This window comes from Lissotriton helveticus, chromosome 7, assembly GCF_964261635.1.
Source record: "Lissotriton helveticus chromosome 7, aLisHel1.1, whole genome shotgun sequence".
Lineage (NCBI taxonomy): Eukaryota > Metazoa > Chordata > Amphibia > Caudata > Salamandridae > Lissotriton > Lissotriton helveticus.
Genome location: NC_136068.1, coordinates 481,074,208 through 481,090,030, shown reverse-complemented (window position 1 = coordinate 481,090,030; position 15,823 = coordinate 481,074,208). Strand labels below are relative to the sequence as shown.

At 49.0% G+C, this 15,823-nt stretch overlaps 1 protein-coding gene across 1 annotated transcript in view; it reads left to right on the top strand.

Annotated features, from left to right (window-relative positions):
• The first annotated feature begins 8,368 nt into the window (after positions 1-8,368).
• LOC144766831 (apoptosis-associated speck-like protein containing a CARD) overlaps positions 8,369-15,823 on the top strand; it is a 42,879-nt gene continuing 35,424 nt past the window's right edge. The window contains exon 1 of the mRNA XM_078650551.1: positions 8,369-8,667. Coding sequence (XP_078506677.1) covers positions 8,394-8,667 — 274 coding nt within the window. The 5' untranslated portion in view covers positions 8,369-8,393. The remainder of the gene's footprint in view (positions 8,668-15,823) is intronic.

Genomic DNA, 15,823 nt, shown 5'->3' with positions numbered 1-15,823 from the left:
GGAAGCTTCACGCATTGTGGGAGAAGAGTGTGGCCTCTGGAGCTGTTGTCGTCGCATCGTAAGGGTGTCGCCGCTGCAGTTCACGCATCGAACCGAAAACTTCTCGCAACCCCGAGAAGCGTGCCCCTTCTGGAAGATCTTCACGTCTTTATTTCTTTGTATTTGAACTGTGCCGCATTTCCCATCGCTGCGACATTGCTTGTCGTGGAAGCGCAGCACAACCTAAGGTACATTGACGCAGAGTGTCGCATCTAAGAACTGAACTGAACTAAGCCTCAAATCTACCATCTTAAATTAATCATAGTGTGTATTTTTGTCGTTTATGGTCTTCTGGTAACTCTATATAAAGTCTACTTATTTTTTATATAAAACCTGTGTGGTGTCCATTTGTAGTGTTGTCACTGGGTTACTGCATGTGTTCACAACTGCTTAATTTACAACGCCTCTGAAGTAAAGCCCTTCTACTCGTGCCAAGCTACCATGGGGGTGAGCAGGGGTTATTTTAGGAGTGTAATCCCTTTATCCTGACTAGAGGAGAGGGTCGCTATTTGTCAGAAATACCTACCTGTGCCAACTAGAGACCCCCAAATCTAACATTGGTGGTCAGCGGTGAGGATTCTGCATTTGCATTTGTGACTCATGTACAGTGATTGGTGAATGCTACTTAGTGAGTGCAGACCATAACGCAACCACATACTTTTCGGTAGATTCCTTTTTGGATTTTTTCTATTTTTGAAAGATGCCTGATTCAGTTATAGTAGAGAGAGCAGAATCCATAGCCTCTATTGAATGTGAATGGGAAGAAGAGAGGCTAGAAAGCTACAAAGTAAGACACCTGAAGTACTTCTGCAAGAAATTCAAGGTTTCCACTGTTGGGTGCACCAAGAAAGAAGAGTTCTACAAGGCGCTGAGGGCCTGGGTAGAAGCAAGGAAAACCCCTGAAATTGAGGAAGGGGGTGACAAAGCAGATGTACAACAGGAAGAGCCATTGGGCTCAGGAGGATGGAAAGTACCTTCCCCCGCATGTAGCAGTGCTTCTAACAAGAGTCTGCCTCCAGAGGAGTTAGAGGACAGAGAGAGATCTAGGAGGCATGAAATGGAGATGACCAAGTTCAAGGTGAATAGGCAACTGGAAATAAAAAATAGGAGATTAGATGTAGAGGAAAATAAAATACAGTTTAAGCATGACTTGATAATGAGGAAACTTGATGTGGAGCTCGAGAGGCTTGAGGCCTTGAGTGTCTCAGCCCAGCAACAAGAAATGTGTGTAGATCAGAGATTGAGCTTTGCAGAGTTGGAGGTGGAGTCCAGCTCAGATATTGGCAGCAAAATTGAATTTTCTAGTGCTGAGGGAGTAGTACACACACCCAGAGATGTGGTGCCTGAGTTGGAGGGGGTTAACATACACCAGGAGAATCAAGGACAGGAGGTAGCTCCAGGACTGCGCAGTGTTCCTGAGGAGAATGGGGAAACTGGCGCAGGGGTTCATGGTCCTAGTGGTGGGAGGGACTCTCTTCTGACTCAGGATGAGAGGTGCAGGGAGAGGGGTTCCCCCAAAGTTGAAGTCCTGTATGCGAGTGTGAAGACCACTCAGAAGAGTGTGGGTTGAGTGACAGAGACAGTCAGATACTGTCTTGCCAATCTCAGGAGAGTGGTGTGGAGTATTGTGTGTGAGGCACTGGATGGTGAGGTGAAGGATATTTAGGTAACCCCTGTAGGGGGCTGTGTGATCCAATTATGGGAGAGCGTATTGTAAGTCCCTGTTTTCCAGAGCTATGGCAACACCTGTTGGAGAGTGAGCTCTCTGACCCCGGGGAGCTCACATTGGAGGCAGACCTTTTGGTGGATGCCAGAGGGTCTGGAGAGGCATTGAGGAGTGACCCTGTGGGAAGTGGCTCAGGTATCTTCCAACCCAGAGTGGTGGAAGTGGTTCAGAGTAGCCCCGCTAGGTCCCATTGTAGTGGGAGGGGTGTAGGGGCTCACGTCCTGTCTCAGTGGAGAACGAGTGAGTGTGGGGCTGCGTCTCCCCAGGTGCCCAAAACCCAGTCTCAGAGCCTGGATGGTTCTTTACAGGAACACCAGGTGGGGAGCCTAGGCTGTCCTGATGGGCCGCCCATTGAGGCGCATCCACTAGTGTCTGGTGAACTGGGAGTGTCTTTAATCAGACCTCCATCAGTTTTGGTGTCTGGCAGTGCAGCTCCAATTGGGAGGGTACAGAGGTCCAGACTGAGGGGTGGGAGGGGAAAGAGTCCCCAGTGGAGGAACCCATGGGTCAGGGGTCAGCCAGAAGGGGTGAGTCACCAGTGAATGACCATGGTGACACCACTTCTGTCCTGGGGGATCTACGCGCACTGTCAGATGGACAGGGGTCGGGAGATCTGCGCCAGGCAGACTGTCACATGACACATGAGTTATTTGTCATCATCGGGGGAGCATATGTGCTCCCATGGAAGTCGTGGGTTGCTAGGCAAGTGTTCAAACGCAGGGTTTGATCCCTGGGTTGGGAAGTCAGGTTCAGGTGTTTTTCTCACCTGGAGAAATGGCCAACTGTAATCAGTGTCCTGACCGAGGTAGCTTCTAGGGGTACCACTCCAGTTGGGAGGGTGCAGTGCTCTGGAAGGGGGTGCAGAGGGAGGGAGTCCTCACATCTGACCCCGGTGCAGCCTGAGGGTTTAGACCCTAGGTTAGAGGGCCAGGTTCAGGGTATCCCCCCTGACCTGGAAGCTCAGTTGCAGGATAGAACCCCTGAAATGGTGAGAGAATTATGCAGGACACCTGCTACAGGTACCCTGACAATTCTGGAAGGGTGTACCTTTCCAGGTGGGAAGGTACAGAGCCCCAAGGAGGAGGACCGGGTGTGGGAAAGGCCACCTCAGTCTCTGGTCCAGCTGCCGGGTACAGGCCTAGGGCTGGTGGGTCAGTGCCAGGATATCATACCTGACCTGACAAGAGGGAGAGCGGACAAAGGGTGGCAAGCATCTGGGGCTACTGCCCCCCACTCTCTGATGCCACAGAGGTTTGAGAGCCCTGAGTGTCATAAGACCTTGCTCTTATCCGTGACTACTGTCAGAGGCCACTGTGACTTGCTGTCTGTCTGTTGGGACACGCCGGTGAGCAAGTTAAGGTTAGATGCTGCACAGGTGGTGTCCACAGGTGAAGAGAAGGGTTCCCCATGGATTAGCTTGCTGGCCCCTGAGAGTATGGACAGAGGAATTGAAATGGGTTCTGATTGGCGTAGAACTGGAATATGCCCCTGCTGTTGCAGGCCAGGTCCATGTTCTATCACCCTTAGCAGGGAAACCCATCAAGGTAGTGACTGGTCTACCCGGCGTTTTGGCTGGAATGGGGTTGTGTTGGACTTGGCCCTTTCTGCAGGGTCATCCCTGAACTTTTTGCCTTCCTCCTATATTTTTTCTGACCTGTTGCTGGCTATTCTATGACTCTGGGCACTTTACCACTGCTGATCAGTGCTAAAGTGCATATGCTCTCCCTATTGTAAATTGATGTATGGATTAGTGATTCCATGATTGGCTGATTTAGTTTACTGGTCAGACCCTAGTACAGTGCACTGAATGTGCCCAGGGCTTGTAAACCAAATGCTGCTAGTGGGCTTGCAGCACTGGTTGTGCCACCCAGAGAATGAGCCTGTAAAAGTGTGTCTAAGGCCTGCGATTGCAGAGCCTGCGTGCAGTCTGGGACTGCCATGCTGACTGGGCAAGTGCACCCACTTGCCAGTCCCTAAACCTTCCCTTTTCTTCATATTAGACACCCCTATGTTAGGCCCAATGGCAGGGTGCATTGTAAGTATAAGGTAGGACATGCCCTGGTGTGTGTGTGTGTGACATATCCTAATAGTGAATTACCGCCATTTTTGTTTTTCACTATTGCAAGGCTACCTGTTCTCCATAGGCCAGAATGGCCAGTTAAATGATTACATCTTATAATCCTAACTGACTCAGGGAACATGGTAGAAATTCGAGTTTAGTATGCCTAAACACAGAATGATAAAATACATAATTTAGTGAAGTTGATTTTAACATTCTGTGTTTGAAAATACCACTTTTAGAAAGTAGGTATTTTCTTGTCTAACTATCCAGGCCTGCCTCTGCTAGGTTGTGTATTTCTTGTCTGGAGTTTGAGTGACAGGGCTGGGGGAATCCAGGAGACAGAATGAGTCAGCCCAGTGGTGAATAGAGAGATCTGCATCTAGATGGGAGGGAGGAGTTGCACCTGGGCCCAGAATAGGACTGTGACCGCCCCCCACAGTGCTGGCTCCACCCCCTGTGGAGCGGCTGATGTTTCTGCCCTGCACACTGAAAGAAAAGAAGAAGCCTGTCAACAAAGTGCTCCAGGACTGTGATTTCCCTCCACAATGCTGGCTCCACCTCCTGTGGGGCGTCTGATGTTTCTGCTCTGCACCGTGAAAGGAAAGAAGGAGTCATGTGAACAGAGTGCTTCAGAACTGGTTTGGACTGGGCAAAGGCCCCTCAGCCCTTAGAGGACAAAAGATTTTGGGGTATAAATATTGGGATCCTGATCCCAAGAAATTAGATCACTTTGGACTACAAGAAGAAACATTTACTGAGGAGAGGAACCTGAAGAAACTGAGGAGTGACTATTCCCAAGCTGGAGTGCTGCTTGGGGGATTGGCCTGCAGTGGTTGCCTTACTGCCAAAGGAAGGAGAAAGGAACTTTGTGTACTTTGCTTTCAACTTGTGAAGGATCTTTAAGGGCTTGGAAAGGGCTTGCCTCCTGCTGAAGTCTCAGGGACAATAGACTTCACGCCCCCCCTGCTCCCCAGAGTTCATTTGGAAGTGCCTGCTGCTGTTGTGGGCCTTCTGAGGAACTGCGTGTCGCAAGGAGCTGGAAGCGCGACTCAACAAGAAGAAGCGTGCCGCCGTCACTGGGCCTGCCATCCCAACTCCAAAGGAGGGAGTCGCCGCTGGAACTGTCGCACTGCACCATATCAGAGAGAAGCGTGCCGCAACGAAGAGGAAGCGTGTCGCCGTCGCTGCTGCTGCCGTCGGAACTCCGAAGGAGGGTGTCGCTGCTGTAGTTGTCGCACTGCACCGCACCAGGAGAAGAATCTCGCAATGAGGTCGGAGCCTGTCGCTGTGCCTGCCGTCGCAACTCCGAAGGAGGGTGTCGCCGCTGGAACTGTTGCATTGAACCGCATCGACCAAGAGCACCTCGCATCCCCGAGAAGTGTGCCGCCATCTGAGCAGCTGCCGTCGCATCTTGGATGTCACCGCTGTAGTTGTCGCATCGAGCGGAAGCTTCATGCAAGGTGGGAGAAGAGCGTCGCCCCTGGAGCTGTTGTCGTCGCATCGTAAGGGTGTCGCCGCTGCAGTCCATGCATCGAACCGAGAACTTCTTGCATTGCCGAGAAGTATGCCGCATCTGGAAGATCTTCACGTCTTTATTTATTTGTATCTGAACTTTGCCGCTTTTTCCATCGCTACGACATTGCTTGTCGTGGAAGCACAACGCAACCTAAGGTACATTGACGCAGAGTATTGCATCTAAGAACTGAACTGAACTAAGCTTAAATATACCATCTTAAAGTAATCATAGTGCGTATTTTTGTTGTTTATGGTCTTGTGGTAACTCTATATAAAGTCTACTTATTTTCTGATATATACCTGTGTGGTGTCCATTTGTAGTGTTGTCACTGGGTTACTGTATGTGGTCACAACTGCTTAACTTACATAGCCTCTGAAGTAAATCCCTTCTGCTCGTGCCAATCTACCAAGGGGGTGAGCAGGGGTTATTTTAGGAGTGTCATCCCCTTATCCTGACTAGAGGAGAAGGTCCCTATTTGTCACAAGTACCTCCCTGTGCCAACTAGAGACCCCTAAATCTAACAATGGTAAAGTCTGCATTTATAGTATTAGCTAGTGAAGTGCAAAGGTAGTCGCAGGGTTTACTGCACTGCATTTTTATACGTCAGTGCTTAGCACATTGCAAAGCTGCCAACGTTTCTAAGGGGGAAAAAATGAAAAGCTGCAAAGGGACCATGGAGCTTATTTATGGGATTTTTTTGTAGGGCAGCGCAGCAAAGCACCTTGCTGTGCTGCCGTACCCCAAAGTGAAAGGACAGGAATGCACTGTATTTAAGCAATACAGTGCATTCCTGTCCTTTCTCCCGTAGTTAGCACCATTTTGGCAGCCTAGAACCAAGGTAGGCACACTTACACCATGGTGAAAGAGTTCCTCTGGTGCATGCAGGATTTTTTTTGTGCAGAAAAGGGCACCTTCCTGCAGTGGCGTAAGAAAGGCCCCCACAGCCGCCGTGGTGCGGGGGCCCCAAGCTCCAGGGGGCCCCCTCCGCACAATACTCTGGCTGCAGAGCTCAAGATTAAGTCTGGAGGAGCCCCTCCATGCACCTTGCAGGGCGGCCCCCTCTAGTTTTAATATGCCAGTGCCTTCCTGCACAAAAACAATCCTAGAAGCAGCTTTCATCTTTCTCTGTGTGCGGCAAAAACATGGAGAAAGAAACATAGTTCTCCTTGTTACGCCTCACCATGGGAGGCATACAGATTTGGCACTTCCCCAGGTTTACATGTTTTTGTAAATCTGGGGCACGTCAAATTACATGGTTGTTGTGTGGGAAATCGACTGCAACGTCCATGGAACGCCTCCCTGGCGCAGAGTAAGACGACGCAGCAATTTGCGCTGCGTTGACTCTGCATGACTTTGAGTGGGCTCATAAATCTTGAGTGAGTGCATGCGTGGCAGCATGAACGTTTCTGCTGCTGCATATAAGCAGGAGCAAACAGCAGGCCATCTGCATGCAGCGTTCCACCCCTTCCACAAAGCAGGAAGCACAGCAGGGAAAGCGAAGTGTGAACCCTCTCAGTTGTAAACAGTTGTAACTTGTATTTCTTCTGCCTAAAAGATTAATCATGTAAATATTAGCTGACCTCACTTTCATATTCAGTCTCTATTGTATTTCTCGATGTCTATTGCATCAAACTATTACGATGCATTACAAGATACATCCTTTTATGAGACGTTTTAGCGGGTGTCACAATCAGTGCTTCAAATGGAAAAATAGAAGTGCAGGTACTCCGTACCGAAGTACCTGCGTGTTTCTGAGAAGTGCCGGTACTCTCCAATTAAAAGCATTGCATATCTCTTGAGAAGTTCGGTACTCTCCCTCTCAAGATTAAAAAGTGCCGGTACTTACAGCCTGATTCATCAAGCTGATTTGCGCTCGCAAAGGGCCAGATTCTGAGAATCTGGCCCTTTGCGAGTGCGATTTTTGCATTTGGTATTCATCATCCCAAATGCAAAAATCGCTATTTAAGAATTCGCATATTTGCGAGGAATTGGATTTAAGGAATGAGATTCCTTAAATGCAATTCATCAACCAAATAGAAATAGCGAAATCGCTATATTTGGTCTCAATTTACCACCAGGTCTGACTTGGTGGTAAATTGCGTAAATAGTGTAAAAAGCACTTTAGTGCATTTTTTTCTTTTGCATGTTACACACACACATGTCCTTTGGACATGTGTGTGCGCAACACCTGTTCAAATGTGCATTTTAGGGGTGCTACAGGGTGTCCTTTGGACACCCCTGGCACCCTTAAAATCGCTATCTGATTTGCGAGTAGCAAATTGCTACTCGCAAATAAGGGATACTCCCCATTCATTCCTATGGGCCTTTTGGCCCATAGGAATGAATGGGGAGTTATTCCTTTTTTTGCGAGTAGCAAATTGCTACTCGCAAATAGAGAACATGTAGGAATCGCTATTTATTTAGCAATTCCTACATGAATACCGTTTTGCGTGTCCTCAATAGCGAGTCGCTATGATTCGCTATTAGGGCCACGCAAAACGGCCCCTTGATGAATCAGGCTGTTATTAGTACCGTACGTACGCTCACAACCCCCCCCCCCCCACCTCGAATCCACTTCAATCCTTCTCATGCACGCCATACATTCATACTCATACATTCTGTCAGCAACACTCCCTTCCCCAGCCAGGACCTATTTATTCAACATAGAAAACAATCTTTCTTTGTTCCGCAAACGTTGCATCATCGTAGACAGGCGAACTTCACAGAAAGCGAAGTATGTATGTACCTCGTTGGCCTCCGTTAAAATGCCAAAAGTCGACTGATGTAAGTACCCAAAATATCAATCTTGGAAATAATGTGTTGTTTTTTTTATTTGCCCACTGCCCGTTCATCTTCGTTACCCATTCACTCTGGCCTTCAGAGAGTGAGTGTCCTAGAGCCGGGCCAGGGCCTGTGTGAGACCCGGGAGGGGAGGGGCAGTCTCGGATGCGCTCCGCTCGCCAGGGCGGGGCTCACACGAGGGCGGGGCTCACCTTCGCGGATCCTGCCATAACATACCTCGTGTCCGCTCAGACTGCGAACGACGGACCATGGCGAAGTATCTGATCCTGGGCGCCCTGAGGAAGCTGGGTGGGGACCACTTCCAGGAGTTTAAGCAGAGGCTGAGTGATGAAAATCCCGCGGACAGCAGCCAGAAGATCGGATGGGGGCTGTTGGAGAAGGCCATGTCTTTGGATGTGGCCACCCTCATCAACGACCGCTACACCGAGGGAACCGGGCTTGAACTCACCGCGAAGATCCTCGCAAATATGGGTCTTAAGGACAACGTGAAGCAGCTCCAGGAGACATGGGCAGATTCAGAAGGTAGGGTGAGAGGAAGGGGGCAGTCAGGGGAGAGCCCCTCATACTTGACAACTTTCTAAAAGCGGAACGAGGGTAGGGCTTTCCAGCATTAAACAGGCTGAGAAGAATAGCACAGGACTGTGCATCCCTCTGATACAGAGGGCATCCTCACAAAGTTAATTGTTAGTAAAGTGCTGCTCCCATCTCTTCCCTCTATCACACTATGCCACATAAAAAATACTCCTTTAGTCGCAGACCATATGTGATTTCTAGCTTTCCCTTTCCATTTCCTTTTCTTCTCTGTATCACAGAGCCACCCAGAAGGGGCCAGTTTCCAGCCTGCTTATTACTCCAACAACCGACATGGTCTCCGGGCTTCCCTCTTGCTAGTAAAGGCAGTGGCGTTATTTCGATTTGCCCTCAAATAGTAAGAAAGGGGGAGACAAAGATACAAGGGGGGGGAAAAGGGGGCTTTCAGATAGAAAGGGTATGTTTAAGAAAGAGATTGGTCTAAAAAAGGTGGCTCTGCATGGGTGGAAAGGGAGGAGATGGAAAAAAGAAGGGGAGGGACGTTTCAAGAACGAGCATTGGCGAAGCCAATAGGTCTCGCCTATTAGGGATATGGGCTTTTTTTTATCCGGAGAGGTTGCGATTGTAGGCATCACGGAGGGAGGGAACGAATACTTGCAACATGATCGGTGTTGGCAAAAAAAAGCAGTAGGACTCAGCCAGCGGAGTCTGCAGCAGTGATTTTTGTTGTATTTATGGTAGGTGGGTAGGGGCAAGGAACGACAAAGGAGATGGGAGGGGGCAACCAACGACAATAGAAGGCAGGGGTATGGGGAAAGCAACAGTAATGGGCGGGATGAGAGGTACGTTTCTGAAAGTTTATTATTATTTTTATTTTTTAAAAGCACAATGACATGTCTAGCGCTGGCCGCGTGACCCTGCTTGGGGTGGCAAACAGTAAAAACAAGCATTTGCAATGCAATAGGCCTCGCATTTGGAAAGTTTGAGCAATTGGTATTGTAAGTGACAGATATTTTATGTATGTGTTGGTTTTGTAAATATCGATAATAATAGCTTTGTTATTTACAATGCCAATAGTTTTAACTTCCGCAAACGTGACACCTATAGCATTTGTAATGCAATCAGTGTTGTATTTACATGACTTAGATGTATTAATATTACTATTAACAATGCTTTTTTAAAAAAATAATAATTAATACTTAAAACTTATTGTAATGTATAATGGCAATAGCTTAAAGTTTTGTAACTATCTTTTGGGAAGATTGTGTTAATTGTATTTCATTGTGATGCAAATCCAATAACCGCATTGAAATATTAACATGTTTTTGTGACATTTGTAATAAATCTTGAAACATTGAGAGAACATATTAGAACAAGTTGTTGTTGAATGGTTGCACAGAGTGATGCTGTGGCGTTCAATGGTGCTGAGTGATGCTGTGGCCTAGTGATGCTGAGTGAAGCTGTGGCCTTCAGTGGTGCTGAGTGAAGCTGTGGCGTTCAGTGGTGCTGTGTGATGCTGTGGCATTAAGTGGTGCTGAGTGATGCTGTGGCATTTAGAAGTGCTGTGCCCTTGAGTGGTGCCGAGTGATGCTGTGTCATTGAGTGATGCTGTGGCTTTGAGTAATGCTGTGGCGTTGAATAATGTTGTGGCGTTGAATAATGTTGTGGCGTTTAGTAATGCTGTGACGTTGAGTGATGCTGTGGTGTTGAGGGATGCTGTGGCGCTGAGTGGTGCTGTGGCGTTGAGTGGTGTTGTGGCGTTGAGTGTTGCTGTTGCATTGAGTGGTGCTGTGGCATTGAGTGGTGCTGTGGCGTTGAGGGGTGCTGTGGCATTGAGGGGTGCTGTGGCGTTGAGGGGTGCTGTGGCATTTAGTGGTGCTGAGTGATTATGTGGCGTTCAGTGGTGCTGTGGTGTTGAGTGGTGCTGTGGTGCTGTAGTGTTGAGTGGTGCTGTGGTTATTTAAATTGTTAATGTTGTGGTGTTGATTTATAATGTTGTGGTGCTGAGAGATGCTTGTGTAGCGTTGAGTGATGATGCGGTGATGCTGAGTTGTGCAGTGGTGGTGCTTACTGTTGCTGTGGTGGTGCCGAGTGATTATGTGGTGGTGCTGATTGATAAAGTGGTGGTGCTTGTGTTGCGGTGAATAATACAGGAGTTGCGCTGAGTGATGCTGGTGTTGTGCTGAGTGATGCTGATGTTGCGCAGAGTGATGCAGGGGTCACGCTGACTGATGCAGGCGTTGCGCTGAGTGAATCTGGGAGCTGTGTTGACTGATGCAGGGGATGCGCTGAGTGATGCAGTGGTCGCGCTGAGTGATGCAGGGATTGCACTTAGTGATGCAGTTGTTGTGCTGAGTGATACAGTAGTTGCACTGGTGGTGAGTGATCCAGGCAGGGGTTGTGCTGAGTGATGGCAGGGTCGAACTGAGGGATGCAGGTGTTGCACTGATTGATGCATTGTTTGCGCTTAGTGATGCAGGGGTCGCGCTGAGTGATGCAGGGTTGCGTTTAGTGAAGCTGGAGTTGCGCTTAGTGATGCAGGTGTTGTGCTGAGAGATGCAGGGGTTGCGCTGAGTGATGCAGGGGTCATACTGAGTGATGCATGTGTTGCACTGAGTGATGTAGGTGTTGCAGTGAGTGATGCAGGTGTCGCGGTGGGTGATGCAGGTGTTGCGCTGAGTGATGTAGGTGTTGCAGTGAGTGATGCAGGTGTCGCGGTGGGTGATGCAGGTGTTGCGCTGAGTGATGCAGGTGTTGCGCTGAGTGATGCAGGTGTTGTGCTTTTTGAAGCTGGGATTGTGCATAGTGATGCAGTGGTTGCGCTGAGTGATACAGGTGATGCACTGTGGGTGAGTGATACAGGGGTTTCACTGGTGGTGAGTGATGCAGGGGTCGCGCTGCAGGTATTGCGCTGAGTGATGCAGTTGTTGCGCTGAGTGACGCATGGGTTGCGCTGAGTGATGCATGGGTTGCGCTGAGTGATGCAGGGGTTGCGCTGAGTGATGATGGTGTTGGGCTGAGTGATGCTGGTGTTGCGCTGAGTGATGACGCTGTTGCGCTGAGTGATCAGGTGTTGCGCTGAGTGATGCTGTGAGTTTCGCTGAGTGATGCAGTTTTTGCGCTGATTGATGCATGGTTTGCGCAGAGTGATGCAAGGGTCGCGCGGAGAGATGCAGGGTTGTGCTGAGTGTTGCAGGTGTTGCGATGAGTGTTGCAGGTGTTGCGCTGAGTGATGCTGGTGTTGTGCTTAGTGATGCATGTGTTGTGCTTAGTGATGTTGTGGTGTTGTAGAGTTGTGCTGTGGCGGAGCTTTCCTGATGTATCGTGATGCTGTTGTGGTGTTGAGTGGTGCTGTGGTGGTGCTGAGTGGTGTTGTGGTGTTTGTGATTGATGCTGTGCTGGCGCCGTATGAGTGTATTGCAGTGGTGCTATGTTTAGTGTGTGATGTGTATTTTTGCTGAAGTGATGGTGTGTAAGTGTGATTTTTTAGTATGTTATAAATTTGTTTCCTATGTTAACATGTGTGTTTATTTGTGTCTGTGTTTTAATATTTTGTGTGTGGCGTGTGTGTTAGTGTTGTGTTGAGTGCTTTAATATACTTACCTTTTTTTTCTTTTTTTTTTCTAAATGGCGGACGCAATGCGTCCCCTTGACGCTACCTACGTTTTGTAGGTTAGCGTTCTAGTTTTTTTCCCTGCTTCTTACGTGTTTTATTTTGGATTGACGTTTCTTCCAGCCAATCGCAGCGCTATGTTTTTGACATAGCGTTGCGATTGGCGTGCGTCACCTGGGAATTCCACAGATCATCGAGAATCGTCGGGCGCGGAAGGCGTGTTGTGCTTCCTGTGCTGTTGCTGCGTCATTTGGCAGGTAAGTGTCCATTTTTATAGTTTTTTTTGAAGTTTTGTGAATGTAGTATTGTGATAAAGATTCTTTTTTTTAATATTTCTTTTTATTGAAACGTTTATTTATTTATTTATTTATTATTGAAATTTATAAAGCGCATACGTTTGCCCGTGGGCGTCTTGGCGCTAAGATTACTGTTAGGATCTCTGGAGGTGGCCGCACTAAGGCAAGAGGACTCGTTACTGGTTAAACAACCACGTCTTCAGCAGCTTCCGGAATTGGAAAAGGGAATGACAAGATCTGATTGTTAACGGAAGCGAGTTCCAGAGTCTGGCTGCTGTCACTGTGAAGCGCTTGTCTCCCCATGTGACTGTCCTGGTGCGGGGTACTGCCAGAAGGTGCTGTGACATAGATCTCAGTTGTCTAGATGGACAGTAGGTGGTAAGTTGTTCTCGCAGGAACATTGGGCCTTGGTTGTGAATGGCCTTAAATGTCAGACAAAGGGATTTAAATTTAATTTGGTTCCTGATTGTTAGCCAGTGATAGTTTCTGATGGTATGACTGATAAACTTAAATTTAGGGGTCCTAGAAAGTACTCTTGCTGCGGCATTTTAAATCAGTTGCAGCTTGGAGAGTACCCGGTTTTGTGAGTTGGCAAATAGGCCATTGCAGTAGTCCAAAGCGGAGAGCACAAGGGTGCTCACCACAGTTTTGCCCGCGCTTTCTGAAAGAAGTGGGATGATTTTGCGAATAAGCCTAAGTTTGTGGTGGGCATTTGCCGCCGTTTGGTTGGCATGTGCAATGAAGTTAAGTTTCTCGTCAAAAACTATTCCCAGGTTTCTGACCCTAGCTACTGGTACTGGTACGGTATTTAAACAACATAAACAAGAAAAAACAACAAGGCAGTACAATCAATTGAATGGCGAAGCGTCCTGCGGGGAGGAAGCATGAGAAAATAATACAAACAGTGACCCTGCAGGATGGGAGGAAAGAGGAACATAGCGAGTCCGGAGACAATCCAAGCAACACAGTAGGAGGAATGTCGGGTCAAGGGGAAGGAGGGTCTGCCACTAAGTGTGTGAAGGGAGGGGTGCAGATGTCTCCCCAATAGGAATTCCATCGACCCCAAATCTTGCCCCATTTACGGGGCCTTCCACGCGCAACATACACCGTCTTCTCTCTGAACATGCACCAGTCCATATTTTCCTTCCAGGCCAAGACTGTGGGCGGCCTCTGGGAACCCCACAACTGGGCGATGTCCCTCTTTGCGATCATATTACCTAGGGTCACCCACTGAGTCTGGGCCAAATCATAATCATTGGGTTCCCAAACATTCAGCAAACATCGTCTAGCCTCAGGCAACAACGCAACACCCGTGACCTCTTCCATCACTGCATGCACTCGATTCCAGAAACGAACAACCACCGGGCACTCCCAGAGTATATGGAGAAAAGTGCCCAATAAGCCGCAACCAGCCCATCCGACGCATAACCCATACTGACCAATCGTGGACCAATAACATAGATCCTGTGGAGAATCTTAAGCTGTACAAACCGGAGGCGGGCCGGAATTGCAACCTCCTTCGGAGAGGATATGGCCGACTGCCAATCCTCGTCATCCAACTCCAAGCCATCACCGGTCCAAGCCTCCCTGAGTCGCTGTAAGAGGTCGATCCTATTGTTTATCAGCCTCTTGTAAATAAGCGAAATCGTGCTGTCGGGAACGTGTCCGTCCAGCACCCGGTCCTCAAGCGGCGAAGCCTCCGGAACAATAGTGCCCGGGGAAGAACCGCCATCAACGCGTGACGGATCTGAGCATACCTAAAAAACTCCTTGTCACTCAAGTCATACTCCAGTCTCAATTCCTCAAAGGTTTTGACCCGATCCTTAGTCCATACATCATTCACCCTGCCTATACCAATAACATCCCACCTATCAAAACCTTTCGTCTTCCACAGGGAGCCTAGCCTCTCGGAGGCATAGAGAGTGTGAGTCTGTCCTTCCATCCCATTGCATCGTTGGCGCGATGCCATACCTGCACAGCTATCCTGGTGGGGCCAGTGAGCGTCCTCCCAGCGGATTTCGAATAAAGCGCCCTATTGTAGTCCCCACCAGGCAGCAACCATCTGTCCATTTCGAACGCGGGGTTAGACGCAGGGTCATACATGCCGTGGTTAATCGCCCCCAGCTGGGAGGCCCAGTAATAGCGCTTAATATCCGGGAGAGCTATTCCACCGTCGTACCAAGGAAGTGTTAACTTGGCAAGGGCTATGCGGGACCCCCCACCCACATCAGCTGTCTCTGTAAGCTTTCGACCTCTCGGAAGTAACTAGCTGGGATGGTATCAAAAGTATTCTGGAGGGCATAGAGAAATAGGGGCAAGGACATCATCTTAAATAATGCTGCCCGTCCGAGCGGGGACAGTGGGAGTCTACACCATGCCTCAACATCGGACCGCAGGCGCCGAAGCGGCGGCAACAGGTTACGTTCAAAACGGACAGCGGGATCCAAGGTAATAAATACCCCCAAGTATTTGAAACCCGCCTGTACCACCTGTATCGGGCACCCACGCGGCAAGAGAGGAGAATCTCCCGAAAGAACGTACATGCAGGACTTGGACCAGTTGATCACAAGGCCAGAGTTTTTACCGAAGGAGCTCAATACATCGAACAGCACTATTAGTGACTTTCGAGGAGAGGTGAGATATAGCAGGATGTCATCAGCATATAGCGACACTCTATCCTCGAAATCGGGGGACCAACGTATACCCTTCATTGATGGCTCCCACCTCAGCCAAGCTGCCAAGGGTTCCAAAGCAAGGGCAAAAAGAAGCGGGGACAGCGGACACCCCTGGCGAGTACCCCTCCCGAGCAAAAACGAGCCGGAGACACGACCATTAACTACCACCTGGGCCAAGGGATCCTGGTATAGTAGCTTCACCCAACCGATGAAAACTGGGCCAAAACCGAACTTGGCGAGGACGGCCGAAAGATACGGCCATTCCAATGTATCAAACGCCATGGTGGCGTCCAAAGAGGCCAAAATGGCCGATTCACGCAGTGAGGACGCTCTCGCAAGGGCGCCATGTAGACGCCGAAGATTAAATGCCGTGTTTCGGTGCGGAATGAACCCGGACTGATCCAGATGGATCAGGTCGCAGACAACAGTTACCAGGCCATTCGCAAGCACTTTTGCGAGGATCTTAGGCTCAGCATTCAGGAGAGAGATGGGCCTGTACGACGTGCAACGATCCAGAGGCTTCCCCTCCTTATGGATCACAACAATAGATGCAAGTCGCTGGT